The sequence below is a fragment of the Acromyrmex echinatior genome, chromosome 1, assembly GCF_024713525.1.
Source record: "Acromyrmex echinatior isolate Ae372 chromosome 1, ASM2471352v2, whole genome shotgun sequence".
Classification (NCBI taxonomy): domain Eukaryota; kingdom Metazoa; phylum Arthropoda; class Insecta; order Hymenoptera; family Formicidae; genus Acromyrmex; species Acromyrmex echinatior.
This window is the reverse complement of record NC_141852.1, coordinates 22721960-22736825: the sequence shown is the minus strand read 5'-3', so window position 1 is coordinate 22736825 and position 14866 is coordinate 22721960. Positions and strand designations below refer to the sequence as shown.

The 14866-nt window shown below is 30.1% G+C and overlaps 1 protein-coding gene across 7 annotated transcripts in view; it reads right to left on the bottom strand.

Annotated features, from left to right (window-relative positions):
* The window catches only part of tinc (transmembrane protein tincar), a 147064-nt gene that overhangs the window by 14300 nt on the left and 117898 nt on the right, over nucleotides 1–14866 (bottom strand). For all 7 annotated transcript variants that reach the window (XM_087410345.1, XM_087410315.1, XM_087410337.1 and 4 more), the window contains 3 exons: nucleotides 2610–3197; nucleotides 1538–1725; nucleotides 818–1011 (listed from right to left, as the gene is read on the bottom strand). In XM_087410345.1, coding sequence (XP_087266471.1) covers nucleotides 818–1011; nucleotides 1538–1725; nucleotides 2610–3197 — 970 coding nt within the window. The remainder of the gene's footprint in view (nucleotides 1–817; nucleotides 1012–1537; nucleotides 1726–2609; nucleotides 3198–14866) is intronic.

Below are 14866 nucleotides of genomic sequence, written 5' to 3'. Positions count from 1 at the left end.
AAAAAAAAACATTTAAAATAAAAGTTGAATAAAATTTCAGAAACTTCAGAAAAGAATACTTTATAGTAACAATCAAAAAAATTTTGTTAAAATAAAAATTTATTTAAGTAAAAAATAAAATAGATATCAAATTTTTAATTGCAATTATTAAGTACTCTTAAAATCATTCAACTTCCGTTTCAAACATGTTTTTCTATCTTTTATGGTTTCGATGATATTCGCTTAAAAAAAAATTTTTTTTAACGAATGTTTCATTCCTTAAAAATGCATGTATAAAAATAACGTATGTATAAAAAAAATACATGTTATCTTATTTTCGTTTACAAAACATATTAAAAGCTCATCGGAGGGAGATCCTTCCCTTGTAAATTAAACAAAAATTTTATTGCCAGCGTTACAATATCATGAAAACTTTAAAAATCGTCGTTTTTTATCTCTTTGATATCATTTTTCTTAAAATTGTAACGTGATAAATAAATTTAGAGAAGGGATTTGTTCAGTTCTGAACAATTACTTTCGTTCAGGCAATGATTCCAAAATATAAATTCGTGGACTAGTGTAATTATTAAATATATCCTTATATTAATTGTAAGTACATTTTCATATTTTCAAATAAAATATTTTCAAATAAACATTTGATTCAACGCGATGATCCTCGGTGTAATCTAAAGAGTAAATTTGTTTCGTTACTCTTATCTGATAACAGATGGGCCAGAATAATTTCCTTCGCGAAAGAAAATCCCGGCAAGTAATCACAGCTAGAGTTTAATCGAAGTATGGGTCGAATAAGCTCGTGTATAACATGTTAAATATTTACCTGCCATGAGCGTAGAAGTACATGACCATGCTGGAGCAAAGCACTAAAAAGGACAAGAGAGCAAAGAGCACGAGAGTTACTGGAGGATCCAGTAGAAAGTAAGAATCTCCAAATATTGTCGAAATTGTACTGGTTGTCGGCACGGTGCGATGCCGAAGATGCGGCAAGACCTTCAAGGCACCTACCACTTGGACCTGGAAAAATACATATAAATATAAAAAATATATATAAATAAAAATATATTGTTATTATAATTGTGAAGAAACAAATGTCCAAATACCATTATTTATAAAAAAATTTATTAAAAATAAATTTTTTCTTTAGAACATAAATGATATTATTTATGTAGGTACACAAAAAGTTGAAAAATTAACCATTCTTCAAAATAATATAACAAAAAATGAGTTCCAAAACTTTAGATTTGTGTTATTGTACCAATTTTAGTAATGGCTTCATATTTTCTTTTTGAATTTTTAAAAAGAAGAGAGTTTCTCTTTCGACTTATACTAATGTTCTGAGGTTTTTCAAATAAGACGTCGTATTTCACGATACATTTCTCGAGGACTTCCGACGTTTCTCAGATCCTTGGTGTTTTATTAACTTTTATTAAGTTTTCTTGTATCCGCAAGAATATCTCGTATAAGCGAGAGCAGACCGACTGAGACGTTACTGAAGTTTCCTGTGAGTTTTAACTGGCATCGAATACTTTGCGTTGCTTACCTTGTAAAGGACGGACATTCCAGCGTAAGCCAGCAGACTCTGCGCTGAATTTACGACCAACTGCAGACTGAAAATCGTGCCCAATGCTTTGTTGCACGACCAGAAGACGGCGGGATATCTTACTGAGTAGACGCCGAGCGCGGTGGCGTAATTGAGATATTCTAGAGTAATCGGACCGTATGACTCGGCTGAAAAATAAAGTATGCGTATATAATATATAAATTGTCGCGTTTTGAACAAGCGTATTTTCACGCTATTTATTCTATCAAAGTTCACAATATCTTGTAAAATAATGCGCCGAATAGTTAAATCAAATTTAATCGGCGCATTATTTTACAAGATATTGTGAAAAGTGCGACGTTCTTATTTTATTGTTTTGCCCTATAATTTTCGTACCGTCATTTATGAAAAAATAAAATGCTTTTTTGTTTCTTTATAGTGTATTTCAATAATTATTTTTACTGTTTTTGTAATGCAGCTTTATTAATTTTTGTTATAAAGGTATTTTTTTATTTCTCTTATTTTGAGACAAAAGATAATTAACACTTTCATTTTACATCTTATCAAATAAATACTACACTTTGTATTTATATCTTTGAGTATTATTATAAACATAGTTTCTTATAATTTTATATGGTTGAAAAGATTTTACACTTGTGCATAGAGTACGTATTTTGAAATATATGTCAAAAGTTCTCAGTAACATATATTAAAATATTTTAATGAATTTTATGAAACGTAAAAAAGTTTTATGACGTATAATAATTTTTAATGCAAATTGCTACATATAAATTACAATAAAAATAATATGCATTAATATCCTTTCAAAATATAAAAAATATATAAAAATACAATATTTTATTGAATTACTTAATATACAAAAATACGAACAAATAATGTTCTTGCATTTTTGTATATGTTATATAACAAGTAATTCATAAAATATTTTAAAATTTTAAAAAGTTTAAGAATTTTTCTGGCATATCAATTTTATTGCATTGCTAATAATTTGGAAATAAAAGAATTAAAAGCGTTATAATCCGAGGTTGTGGAGGTCAATAGACTGGTTTACCTGTTTGAAGTTCCAGATTCAAGTTTTCGGGATGATCAAGATCAGCCAGACTGTTCATTGTTAATGACATACTTTGAGCCGTCATGTTTCCTTCGACGACTCTGGTAGGTTTAGCCGTGGTGGATAGCCTCATGAGATTCTTTGCCTTCGATCTACCCTTCGAACTTGCGTTCCTAGTGATGGGTCTCGCGGTTGGACGTCTTACAGTACTGTTTTTTGGGAGCGATATCGTTTTCGGAGTTGTTGAAATCGTTTCAATGTTCGTCGTAGACTTGCTGGGGATCGTACTAGGAATCGAAGTAGTGTGGGATAAAGGTGGATCTGTGATTGGATGAAGAACGGTCAAGAATCTAGTAGTTGTCTCGGTTCGAGCCTCGACAGCATCGGGAAGCGCCATGTTTGTTGTAGGTATTGGAGTGGTTAGTTCATCGAAGTTCTCGTTAATATCATCATCTGGGGTTACGAAAGGTTGAGAAGTTATTGAACCAGTCATGGTACTCAAGTTGCCGATCGGATTCATAAAACTTAGTAGCACTAAGCGATCGCGATGTATCACCATCCAGTCCAAATCGGTCCTCCATATGGTATCTGCAATAAAATAATAAAATATCTATTTAAAAAATATAATATATATCAAAAAAACTCTTCATAAATTTACTTAGTTACAAAATCATAAATCTATTATACATAAAATATTCAATGTATTTAAATATTACTTTACATTTCGTATTCTTCTATTTGAAAATCTCATTTGTGTAAATATTTCTAGCCAGAGTTTTGAGAAAAGAATATATTATAAAAAATAATACATATATTTATAATAATGAATATTATTTTTAAAAATAATATTTTTAATTATATTGTTGTTAATGATTAATATAATAATTTTTAATATTTAGTATCTGTGTATATTTACGAACTCTGGTGAGCCTTCATCATTTAATACATGTCACTTTTCCGAGTTTTTTAATTTTTTTTGCAAGACGTGAGCCGTTCAATTATCCTGCAGCCACCTGCTAGGTAATCTTTTTTGTGATATCCTGCTTTATAACTGGTTTTATTGCATACAGTAAAGCGATGCGATGGAGCACTTGAAAAGGGACAATGGCATCACGAAACGTTTCTTCGATCGAGTGACTCTCGAAGAGTCTTGTGACTGAGTGTTTCGAAAGAGATAAATGTCATCATGGTATCGACCATCGTTTTACATTATATTTGATCAACACTAAAAAAATCATTTATTCGCGAAAAAATGAAAATTAATGAAGATATTATATTCAATGTGATTGTTGCATTTTTTGTTACAGTTTAGAAATATCACACTCCTATTAAATACACGGAAATATGTTGTAACAACATTTGTCTAATTAAAAATAATCTTAATCAATAGCAGTTTTAATGAAACAAACAAAAAAGTTTATTAAAACAAAAATGACATACTTATTGAATTGCGACAATTATTGTTACAACAATATTAACAAAATTATTTCTAATTAGATTGTTATTAGCTAATAATGTTAATAGATTTCTTTTCTATGCACTAATCAATAAAGTTACATAAATTACAATGAATAATTATAAAAATAAAATTATTGTTAAAAATTTAATGAAAACAGTTATTCAGTTAAATTTAAAGTACTTGCTCGATTTTTATTTGACACAATTCATGATTAATTAATATAATTACATTTTTAGTGCAATGCTACAATTTTTAGTTAAATTTCTTCTCATATATTCTGGTTTATTAAACTTTCATTTGCTACAGCTTTCACGGAAGTTTCTAAAAAAGTTCTGAATAGATATTGAAGCGCGAAAAAATACCAATATATCGATTCCTTGTCCGGAACAATTCACTCCCCTCTGTCTCCAACATTGATAAGATCTTTTTTTCTTCCACGATTTATCGTAAGACGCTTCTGAGGTTCTCTTAAGTTTCGTTTTTGTCTCGATCTGTTTCTTATTGGTTCCGCTTTCTTTCCTGCCGCTTTTAGTAACCTTTGAACTTCGTGCGAACAGTATTGATTCAATCGAATACGTAATAACAGTCAGGATTTTATCGTCATTTACTATAATATTAAAAAATATTCAAATATGCGGCGCTATTTCACTTTGTTATTACGTGTATCCATAAGCATTATATATATTTTGAAAACAATTTTAAATTGTATATAAATAATAAAATATAAAACTTCCATATCAGAAAAACTTGCAATATTAAAATTTTTTTGTGTTATTTGTACATACATTTTTTTTATTGTATAGAAATTTTTAGTTTTAATAAATATCATGTATCATAAATTTCTTTTCATATTATTTATTAAAATTAAAAATTTCTGTACAATAAAAAAAATGTATGTACAAATAACACAAAAAATTTATACACACACACACACACACACACACACACAAACATATATATATATATATGTATAATATAATAATTTTACAATTGAAATTAATGTAATAATCATTTTATATGTTTGTAGTAATATAACTTGCTTACATTTCTTTATTATTGTAATAAAAAAATTTTTTATTTTTATTATGTATCTTTAGATTAATACATTAAATAGGTATCATACATCATTGAATTGATCTTTTTTATACAAAATTCATTGTCCTAATATCCTATAAATACTAGATGAATGCCGCACTGAATTAATTTTATCGCCGACGGAAAATTAAATCTGTCTGTCTCAGTAATTGCTTTTAGTTAATGAGCTCTTGACGAAACTTTGCCGTTTGACATAATATTCGCTCTAATATTGCGACAATATTGGCAATTCACGTTGAATGGTTAAATTTTAATTATAATTATTTTCGACGATATTAAATGATGAAATTAAAGAACTTTTTTGTGATGGATCGTAATCTTATCAAATTTAGAAGGAGAAATTATATTATCAATTTTTTACACTAGATTTGTTTTAATGTGAAATTATTTTAAATATTAATACATTGATGTAAATAAAAAGAAATATTTTAAGTAAAATAAATTTAATGCTGTGAGGAAACGTTTAAATTAGCAAGCTGTCGAATTCAGTGGATCAAAACGAGCGTAAACCGTCGGGATTCCACGTGTTCGTCCGAGTGTTTCCGATTCTCTCGTAAATGGACAACACAGAACGATAAATGCCGAGAGAGCGAAAATCACGCGGGAAATCCAGACGAAAGCACAAAGTCGCGCTTAATTGACCGTCCCTCACATTCTGACCATTTATCCTTTCCTCAGGCTTCGAAATATTTTTAGCCTTGGAATACGGCGTAATTACAGTCAGGGGATTAAACTTGTCTCACTTTCCGAGGCCCTTTCGAGGCTGAGGTTCCGCATTCTCAGTATCTTTAATCCCGCCGGGGATAAAGTAGAAGGGGTTAAGTTGTGAGAAGGACAAAAATGCTAGTATTCTGCAGCCTTAAGTCAGATTATGTTGCTTTCATTTGACCTTCTTTGTAGCGGCAAACGCCACCTGGTAATGTTTAATTAGACGTAATTGCATCCGAACAAATTATAAATAAAGAAACTAACATAGATACGTTATATCCAAGTAATAATATTAAGAATAAGAGAGTTTGAAATATGAAAAACTTTCATATATGAGTAAAACGTAATAACAGTACAATTTAATATCAATAATAGTCTTTTTTTTTCTTTTTCTCTTTTAATTTCTATAATTTAAAAAAGCTGATACATTCACTTTGTAAGAGGTTGTTTCAACTTCTCAACTTGCAATAAGGTACATGTATGTACAGAAGAAACCGTCTTCCATTCGAAGTTGTTCTACTATACATCCAAAGTGCGTCAATAGCAACCTCTAAGAGGAAGCACAGTTGTTCCTGTTGGAGACTTTTGAAGAAGAAAAACAAGAAGTCTGTTCTTCCAGACAGACTTGTTCTTCTTCTTCTTCTTCTCTTCATCTTCTTCAGACAGACTTCGGAATGGTTTTCTAACTAAGGACTACAACTGTTGAATATCGAACGCACGTGTGTTACACGAAAATACAATTGTTTAAGACTGCATAAAAATTTAATAAATTGGGAAATTGCAATCAGTTAGTCTTTCGGTTATGGTAAATGAGATAAAGAACTTAGTTAATTAAAATGTGTTGATACTTAGTTGATATTTCGCATTTAATGAGCGTGGACAAAAACATTTCTGTGCAAACCGACTGTATGCACATTATTGCAAATTTACCAATTTGTGTAATTGTATTATATAACGGTTACTACCAACAAAATTTATTCTTGGATAGACATATTTAATCGGTTTATTTTACATGTTTAATAACTCATAAAACCAGATCATCGTGCTTTTCAAATATTTCCTGATGCATTTATCATAAAGTTGTCATTGTTTTAAACAGTCTGTCTTTTGTTTAGATGCGGTTTCGTGTTTTCGTTTATGATATATCACAGTGTGCATCAACTTCATATGTTTTCTTTGTTTATACAGCTTAAATATTTATAAGAAATTTGAAAAACACAGAATTGACGTTATCCAAACTTTTCTGAAAAAAGTATCATTGTTAGATTAATAAAGCAATCTTCTCATCATTTTAATTACGTGATATTTTATATTTGATATTTTAATCTGAATTTAATTTACAGAAATTACAAAAAAAATAATATACATATTTATATTTGTAATAATAAAGGAAAATACAATTATTTTTAATTTTTATGTATTTTTTTAGATTATACATCTTTAGTTTTTCTTATTTTATAAATTGTACTATTTATTATGTATGTATTATATATATAATATATACATTTCTGTATCTTTCAACAATAAGTATATTTAAAAAATACAGACATAAAATTAATACACAATTACTGAATCAAACACCTACGCTATGTCATAAATGTGTATAATATTAATATTGTATTTTAATATAAATATATTTATTTAATTATTTAACGAATTCGATTAGACGCGTTTAATACGCACTGATGCATATTAAAACCATCGTACATAAATTGACGTAAAGTTGTATATTTAAATCCTCAATACATTTTATTGTGCTTTTAAGTAAAATATGTATTTTATAATTTAAAATATTTACATTTTACTTTTATACTCAGATTAAATCAATGTACAATGATTTTAATATGCACTAATGCGCATTAGTGTGACCAACCAGAATCGCTATATAAACGCATTTGCACTTTATATTATAGATATTTAATTAATAGATAATTTCAAGGCATTTCAGTTTTGAAAAATATCAATAATAAAGACAAATTAGAGTCAAATTCGAATATAGATATGTATAATTTCAGTTTTGAATTATCAAAAAAAAATAAAAAAATAAATAAAAATTATTTATTACAGAAGACCAATTAAATTTTCAATAATAACTTTGTAGAGTTTCATAAGGAGAGGACGCGATGTAATAATAATCAATTGCGGCGAAACTCGTAACGATAGGTCTGCACGTCAAGACATATTGAATAAAGGGATATAATGCGCTTCTCAAGCGTTTGTAAGAAAATCGATTAAAAAGTTTGCCGAATATTGGTCTTTAATAATTTTTTATTTAAATATTATTAACTTTACAAAAAAAACTGCAAGAGACAAAAATCATTTATTTTCTTCTCATAGAACTTTAAGAATTTTTTTAGAATTTTTTAATGTCAACAATTTTTTTTGTTGTATGAAAATACGATACTAAAAAATTCTAAAACAATACTGAAAAAATTCTCAGAACTTTATGAGAAGAAAATAAACAATTTTTGTCTCTCGCTGTTTTTTTTGTAAAATTGATAATATTTGAGTAAAAAATTATTGAAAATCAATATTCAATGATTTTTAGTAATTTTTAATCGATTTTCTCACAAACGCTTGAGAAGCACATTATATCCCTTAACCCAATACCACTTGATATGCAGACCTATTGCTATAATGAGTTTCGTCGCAATCGATTATTATCACGTCGCGTCCTCTCCTTGTCAGAGTCAAATTTAAAAGAGAAGATTTCCCAAGATTGTTAAATAATTCAACCGTAGTATAAATCAAATGCAATTAATCTGCGTAATTAATCTACGTAATTAAGAATATACTTCATAGCGGTCCGAAGATAATGTACAGTTAGACCCCTAGAGGTAAGAAATCTTTTTGTTGCAGATGTAGTTGATCGCGAGGTCGAGAAAAGTAGATTCCAGTCGTGGCAGATAATTTCTCCTCCGCGCGTATACAAGTCGCATGGATGCTCATCGAGTCACTAACGGTCACGTTCAAGTTCATGAATACAGGAGAGAGCGACGTCGGGACCCGACAGGAGGGTAGCTGCCGGTAGGTTGCAGCAACCCCTGACCCCCAACCAGCCACCCGCTTCTCTCGCTTCGTCGACGGAGAAGGGGGACAGTCACGACAGTGACCTTTGTAATGGCGTTATCACGCCGACTCGGTATTTCAGCTCTCGGTAGACAAAACACTACCTTATAGTTCACACTAATGTATTAACGGACCGATTGTACGGCATCCTTGTAGAAATGACTTTTGCGAATGACGTGTTAACCCTTCGCGCGAAAGCATGTTTCGTAAAGGCGAAGGACATGAGATACCGGCATTTATTTCTTATCGGATATGTCGTTAATTACACAGCATGCTTCGAACTTTAAAACCAAACTGACCTTTCCGTAAAATAACAATAATGAAAGAGGTCATCACGCTGAACTCTCGCTTATGAAGAACTGTACACGCGGATGTGATATCTATTATGTTCTTGTGATATCTGTTATGTTCTTCAGACTTCACAATGGATGTAAGCCTGTTAGATGACATATTTGCAAAGAGAAAGGAGAGAAATTCTATGCGTCTATTTTGATAATACTGGAAAAAGAATCTGATTGCATTAGTTGAAATTTTGGTTAAAAATAGACAAATCAGAATTTTCTGATTGAATTTATTATGAATCTAATTAAGATAACCAGAATTTTATAATCAAATTAAAATGATCAAAACTTTCCGATTCGTTCTTTTTCAACATTTTTTCATTCAGACATTTATTCTCAATTAGTGTACAAATCTACGGTACGTAAACTGTATGTCAAAAGCGAACGGCAGCGTAATTTTTCGTGACCCGATCACGCTTGCGGTTTAAAAATTATTCATATCAAAGCGTATGCGCTGGTAATGTATCGTTGAAGCGTGTTATTGGCATTACCGTCTGTATGATCGCCTCCGCACGAGAATGATGCACCACATAGAGCGGTAATGATAACACGCATGCATATTTTACGGGATATCGGATGCCGGAGGAATTGCTCGTGAAACATGTTGCTCTGCGTTTGAGTCTATGAATATGAGATGTACGTCAGAAGATGCAACATGCACGACACAAATGCGCGCATGATAAACATCTTACAGTCACTGTCGATGTAAAAAGTATGCAAATTATGTATTGCAAATATAATTATATATAAAAATGAAAAGAATTTATATGAGCTTATACGATATGAGTTTCAGCTGATGAAGTATATATGGGTTCTTATATGCTACTTTTTTAATTGGATCACACCCATTTGAGTTTAAGGCGTTGCTCTATTTTAATGTTAGTGTTAATTAAACACATTTCTTGTTTATTACTCTACTATCACTGTAAATGAACTGTTTTATATGAGAACACTTTGTATTGATTTCATATATATTATGAATTCTAGAGAAATCTGTCAATTTTGTCAAAGATTTTTATTTATGTATTATTTTAATGTAAAAAGTTTACTTAAAATTATATTGTTATATTATATAAACAAATAATATAGTATATGACATCAGAAAACTGATCACACAAAAATCTGTGCAATAGAAATATTTTTTTTATTCCATTTCTAGTGCTAGATAAGTAATTTTAATGATTTTTATTATTGGTCAATTTTTGACTAGAAGTTTCCAAATTTATTATTAATTTCAAATCACATTGAAGAATTTTATAAATTTTCTAAAAGAGATGCGTAAATTGAAATGTTATGAGATACATTTGCTCTTTTAATTTAGATATAATGTAGGTATAATATAATTTCTAATATAGGACAATGCGCACAAGAACAATATGATATTAAAAGAGAGATTTGTTTTCTATCTAGTGACACATATTTTTGTCTCCTGAAACAAATTCTTCTATTGTGGATCATTATATGACAAATGTAGGATCTTTTTTAATTAAGGGTTAATTTAAATATTGTATGGGAGCGCCTATTTAGTGTCGTCCCTGTATATCATAAAGTTCTGAAGAAAATATCAAAAGTTTATGTTTTTTAATAAAATCGCGAACATTCATTATATTATTTCGAATTTGGTGTAGAAATGCGCAGGTTATGATCGTCGACAATTACATTTCCGATTTTGCCCCTTGCGCGTGTGAGCGAGCATCATACAGCTCATAAACCACCGGCACATCCCGGCACTTCCGGCCGCGCGGCGCAACGCCCCGTGTGAGATGCGTTCAACTAAATCACCGATAATGAAATTGCGTAGCAAGTTGGGTGATAGGCTTTCGAGCGTGTTGGCGTGTCGACCGCGATAGACAGGTGCTCCGTAGATGTAATCGGCTGACCGGTCGATCCGGAAGACGAAGGGTTGGAGAAATGAGCGCAAGAGTGCACGGGTGGAAAAGGGCGGAGTCGGTTGGTGTAATTTTATGTAAACTAATTACTCGCTAATTCGGTTATGGTCAACGTGCACGGAATAGAGCTGGTGCAATCAACCCCGCAAGGGACATCGCAGAGCAAACAGAATCAGCAGGTTATGGAGAGGATGAAGGTGAAGAAAAGCGAGAGAGAAGAAATCGCGGGGACAGAGAACAACGGAACATCGCCATTCTTCCTTGTTCATCGTTCTTACTTGTTCAGTCTTTTCCTTTATTCGTACGCGTCATTTCCGCTCCGTGATTATACGAGAATGAAGAAAAGAATCGTTCACTATTCTTGACAATTGCAGTTGCTTATTCAAATTCTTCGTCTCGCTCAAACTCCTGTCTCGTGAGAGAATCCTTTGATTATGTATATAAGTAATCATGCTGAAAGCTTTCAGAATTAAATAAAAAGTTTATATTATTTTTATTATTCAAGCAAGTTTTGAAGTATTTTATGCGCCCCTCTTTTTTTGATATTTTTTTAATTAATAAAAAAACTGGATGCGTCATGTGCTTCTAAATTCATATTATGAATTAATAGCGTAACATTTAGATACTCATTAATGAAAATTTTGTAAATTAATATATTATATAGTGTATACATTATAGGTATTCTAAAAATTGTAATATAACCGGAAAGGAGGTAATTCTTCCTATATAAATAAATCGAAAAATATAGATTAAAATTTAAAATAAAATATATAGAAAAAGTATAGAAAAAATACAATAAAATATTTTCGTATGGAATTGTGTTTTTGGGAAAATCGAGTTTGAATATTCATTAAATACGCGTGCATTAGACTATCCATAATCTGCTTAGTTTATTCAATCTGACTATTCACCATTATTTCTAAGTCTCAACTTGGTACAGTTTGAAATGCAATAAATTTTCATGTATTTATTTTATTAAGTTAAAAAATGATTGAAAATGTCATCCTTCACATATTGGAGGCAAATTCTTGCTCAATGAATTAAAGATGCAAATAAAAATGACGATAGACAGCCAGTTGGATGAATCAAGCAAGTGGCTTCGAGTAGTTAAGTACAGGCGTAATTGATGAATATTCAAACTCGATTTTCTCAAAAATAGAACTCTATGTACAAAAAGATTTTATTTTGTATTTTCTATTTACTTTTACATAATGAATTATCTTCTTCTCGGTTATACGATTTTTGGAATACCCTGTATATATTTTTATTATGTTATTGTATATGTGTAGGTTATATTTTATATATATATATATATATATATCTATTATACCTTGAAAAGGACATATATACTAATATATAACGTAAATATATTTCATTTTTGTCGAAATATGATTAATTCGTTTTTTTTTCACGATACTTAACTATTTTGTTCTAGTTACGCTTATTATGGTGATATATTTCGTCTGCTTAACAAGAAAAAGACGTTTACAAATGTAAATAACTTTGTATAAGAGAATTAATGATATTTTAATGTTAAGCTAAATATATGCGCATTAAAACAATGCTCCTTTGTTAAAGCCTTCGTTGGAGTTTTATGTTCTTCCGGCTCCGACTAAAATATCATAACACCTTATTATCCGTGTAGATATATTCCTAATTGAAAGTTACGCCACTATTATTATGCGATAAAAGGCCGTTTCTCCCTCGTGAAACGTATCTGAGAGAAAAAGCAGCCCGTTGTCGGCGCAAGTTGCGTTGTGAAATTGCATCAATTCTCGACAAGGGAAACGGGACAGGAATCGCCGCGAGCTTTCAAAGGTTTAAACGAGACGGGGACGTTCAAGGAGGAGGGATTTTACGAACGGGAAATCCTGCAGCAAACTGTATGCACACACCTGACCGATCAATACGCGAGCGAGGACGTAGCCAGGACGAAGTTACCCTGTTACATCCCCTTCTGCCTCTTCATCCCACCGCGCGAAACTTTCGCGGCGATAACGCAGTTAAAATTGGAAGCTACTTATTGTCAGTATTATCATTAAAAAAAGAATAAAAAATTTATCTTCGGTAGCTCATTAGCAAAAAGAAATGGAAACGTAGTGTAAAAACTTGTGGAAACCTGGTGACTGACAGATTAATGAAATTTAGTCGAAATTGTACGCTTATTGCACATAATCTTGTGCGTGTTCCAAGGGATTTGTAAACCTGGGATGCGATTTGAATAATTCACAGAATTCTATGTCAAGAAATTTAAAAAATAATACTTCTGGTTCTAATTTTAAAATTGCTTTTAAAAATTTGCGTTTATTTCCATATCGCGTGATTAAACGCGTTATTATGTCAACAATTTTATTTTCAGTATTAGAAACGTCATCGATGTGCTCATGTTTTTTTTGATATAGAGTTTTTTTGGAGAACATAAAATAATTAGTTTTTTTAATATAAGTGTAGCTTTTTTCTTTTATTGCGAATCACGATTTCGTTTCATTTTCACTTCACTAATCGATTTTTGTATTATTTCGCGCACGTATAAATATTATAACGAAATATATGCTTCCAGATATTATCTGACAACTTCTTTATTTATAAAATCAACAGACGAGCGCTACCTTCCCCCCAGTGATTTCAAAAGTTTCATAGCGTGCAATGTTTCATCCATACATTTACGAAGAAGGGAGTTCAAGGTGCTTAAATATTTATGATGGTTGAGGAATATCCAGGTCCGTCATTCTACTCGCGCTTCTTTATTCTGATATTCAAACACACCATCCGTGTGATTGCAAGGATTCAAGACAGCATTTTCGTAGCCGTAGATCTATAATAGACCTCAGTGAGATTGTTCACAATCAGAAAGTAATATAATAATAATAAGATTTCAATATAAAAAAGCTTAAATGCTCTGAAATTGCGCGATAAATTATTTCCATGTATATTATTGTATATTATTGTATATTATTGTATATCGGCTTCACGCCGAGACACTGCCGTGTCTCCAAATCTTAAATATATTAGTCCGATTCTTATAATCAAAATTAAATTGTCAAGATATTAAAAACAGCATTAAGCATTTTAATTTTATTAAGTCACATAGCACAATTGTGAGATATATTTTTTGTTGTTGAGATATTCATTTTTATATCATTTGTTTACTTATTCATAAATTATGTTATTTTAATACTAAGAAATATGGAATAATTAAACATAAAATAAATTCAATAATATAATTACATTATGTTAAATTAACTCTCAAATATTAAAAATTCAACATAAAAATTTCAACAACTAAGAACTTAATACTAAGAAATGTGGAATAATTAAACATAAAATAAATTCAATAATATAATTACATTATGTTAAATTAACTCTCAAATATTAAAAATTCAACATAAAAATTTTAACAACTATTTCTAATACAAGTATAAAATGTTTTTTACCGTGTAAGATATTAGTTTCATAATATTACACGTACTGACATATATGCTTGATATTATCCACTCTTTTATCGCGCATTTTTGTAATATCATGTTGCATCGTGCTACTATAAAAAATAAAACCTATTAAAAATGCATTAACGATGACATAATCATGATTTGCATACTTGTGATGTAACACAATTTTGAAGAGTGTAGTGTATTATTAATACAATTTGCAGAAATTTATTATGCATTGTGTTTTATATAAGATCACCAATTATTA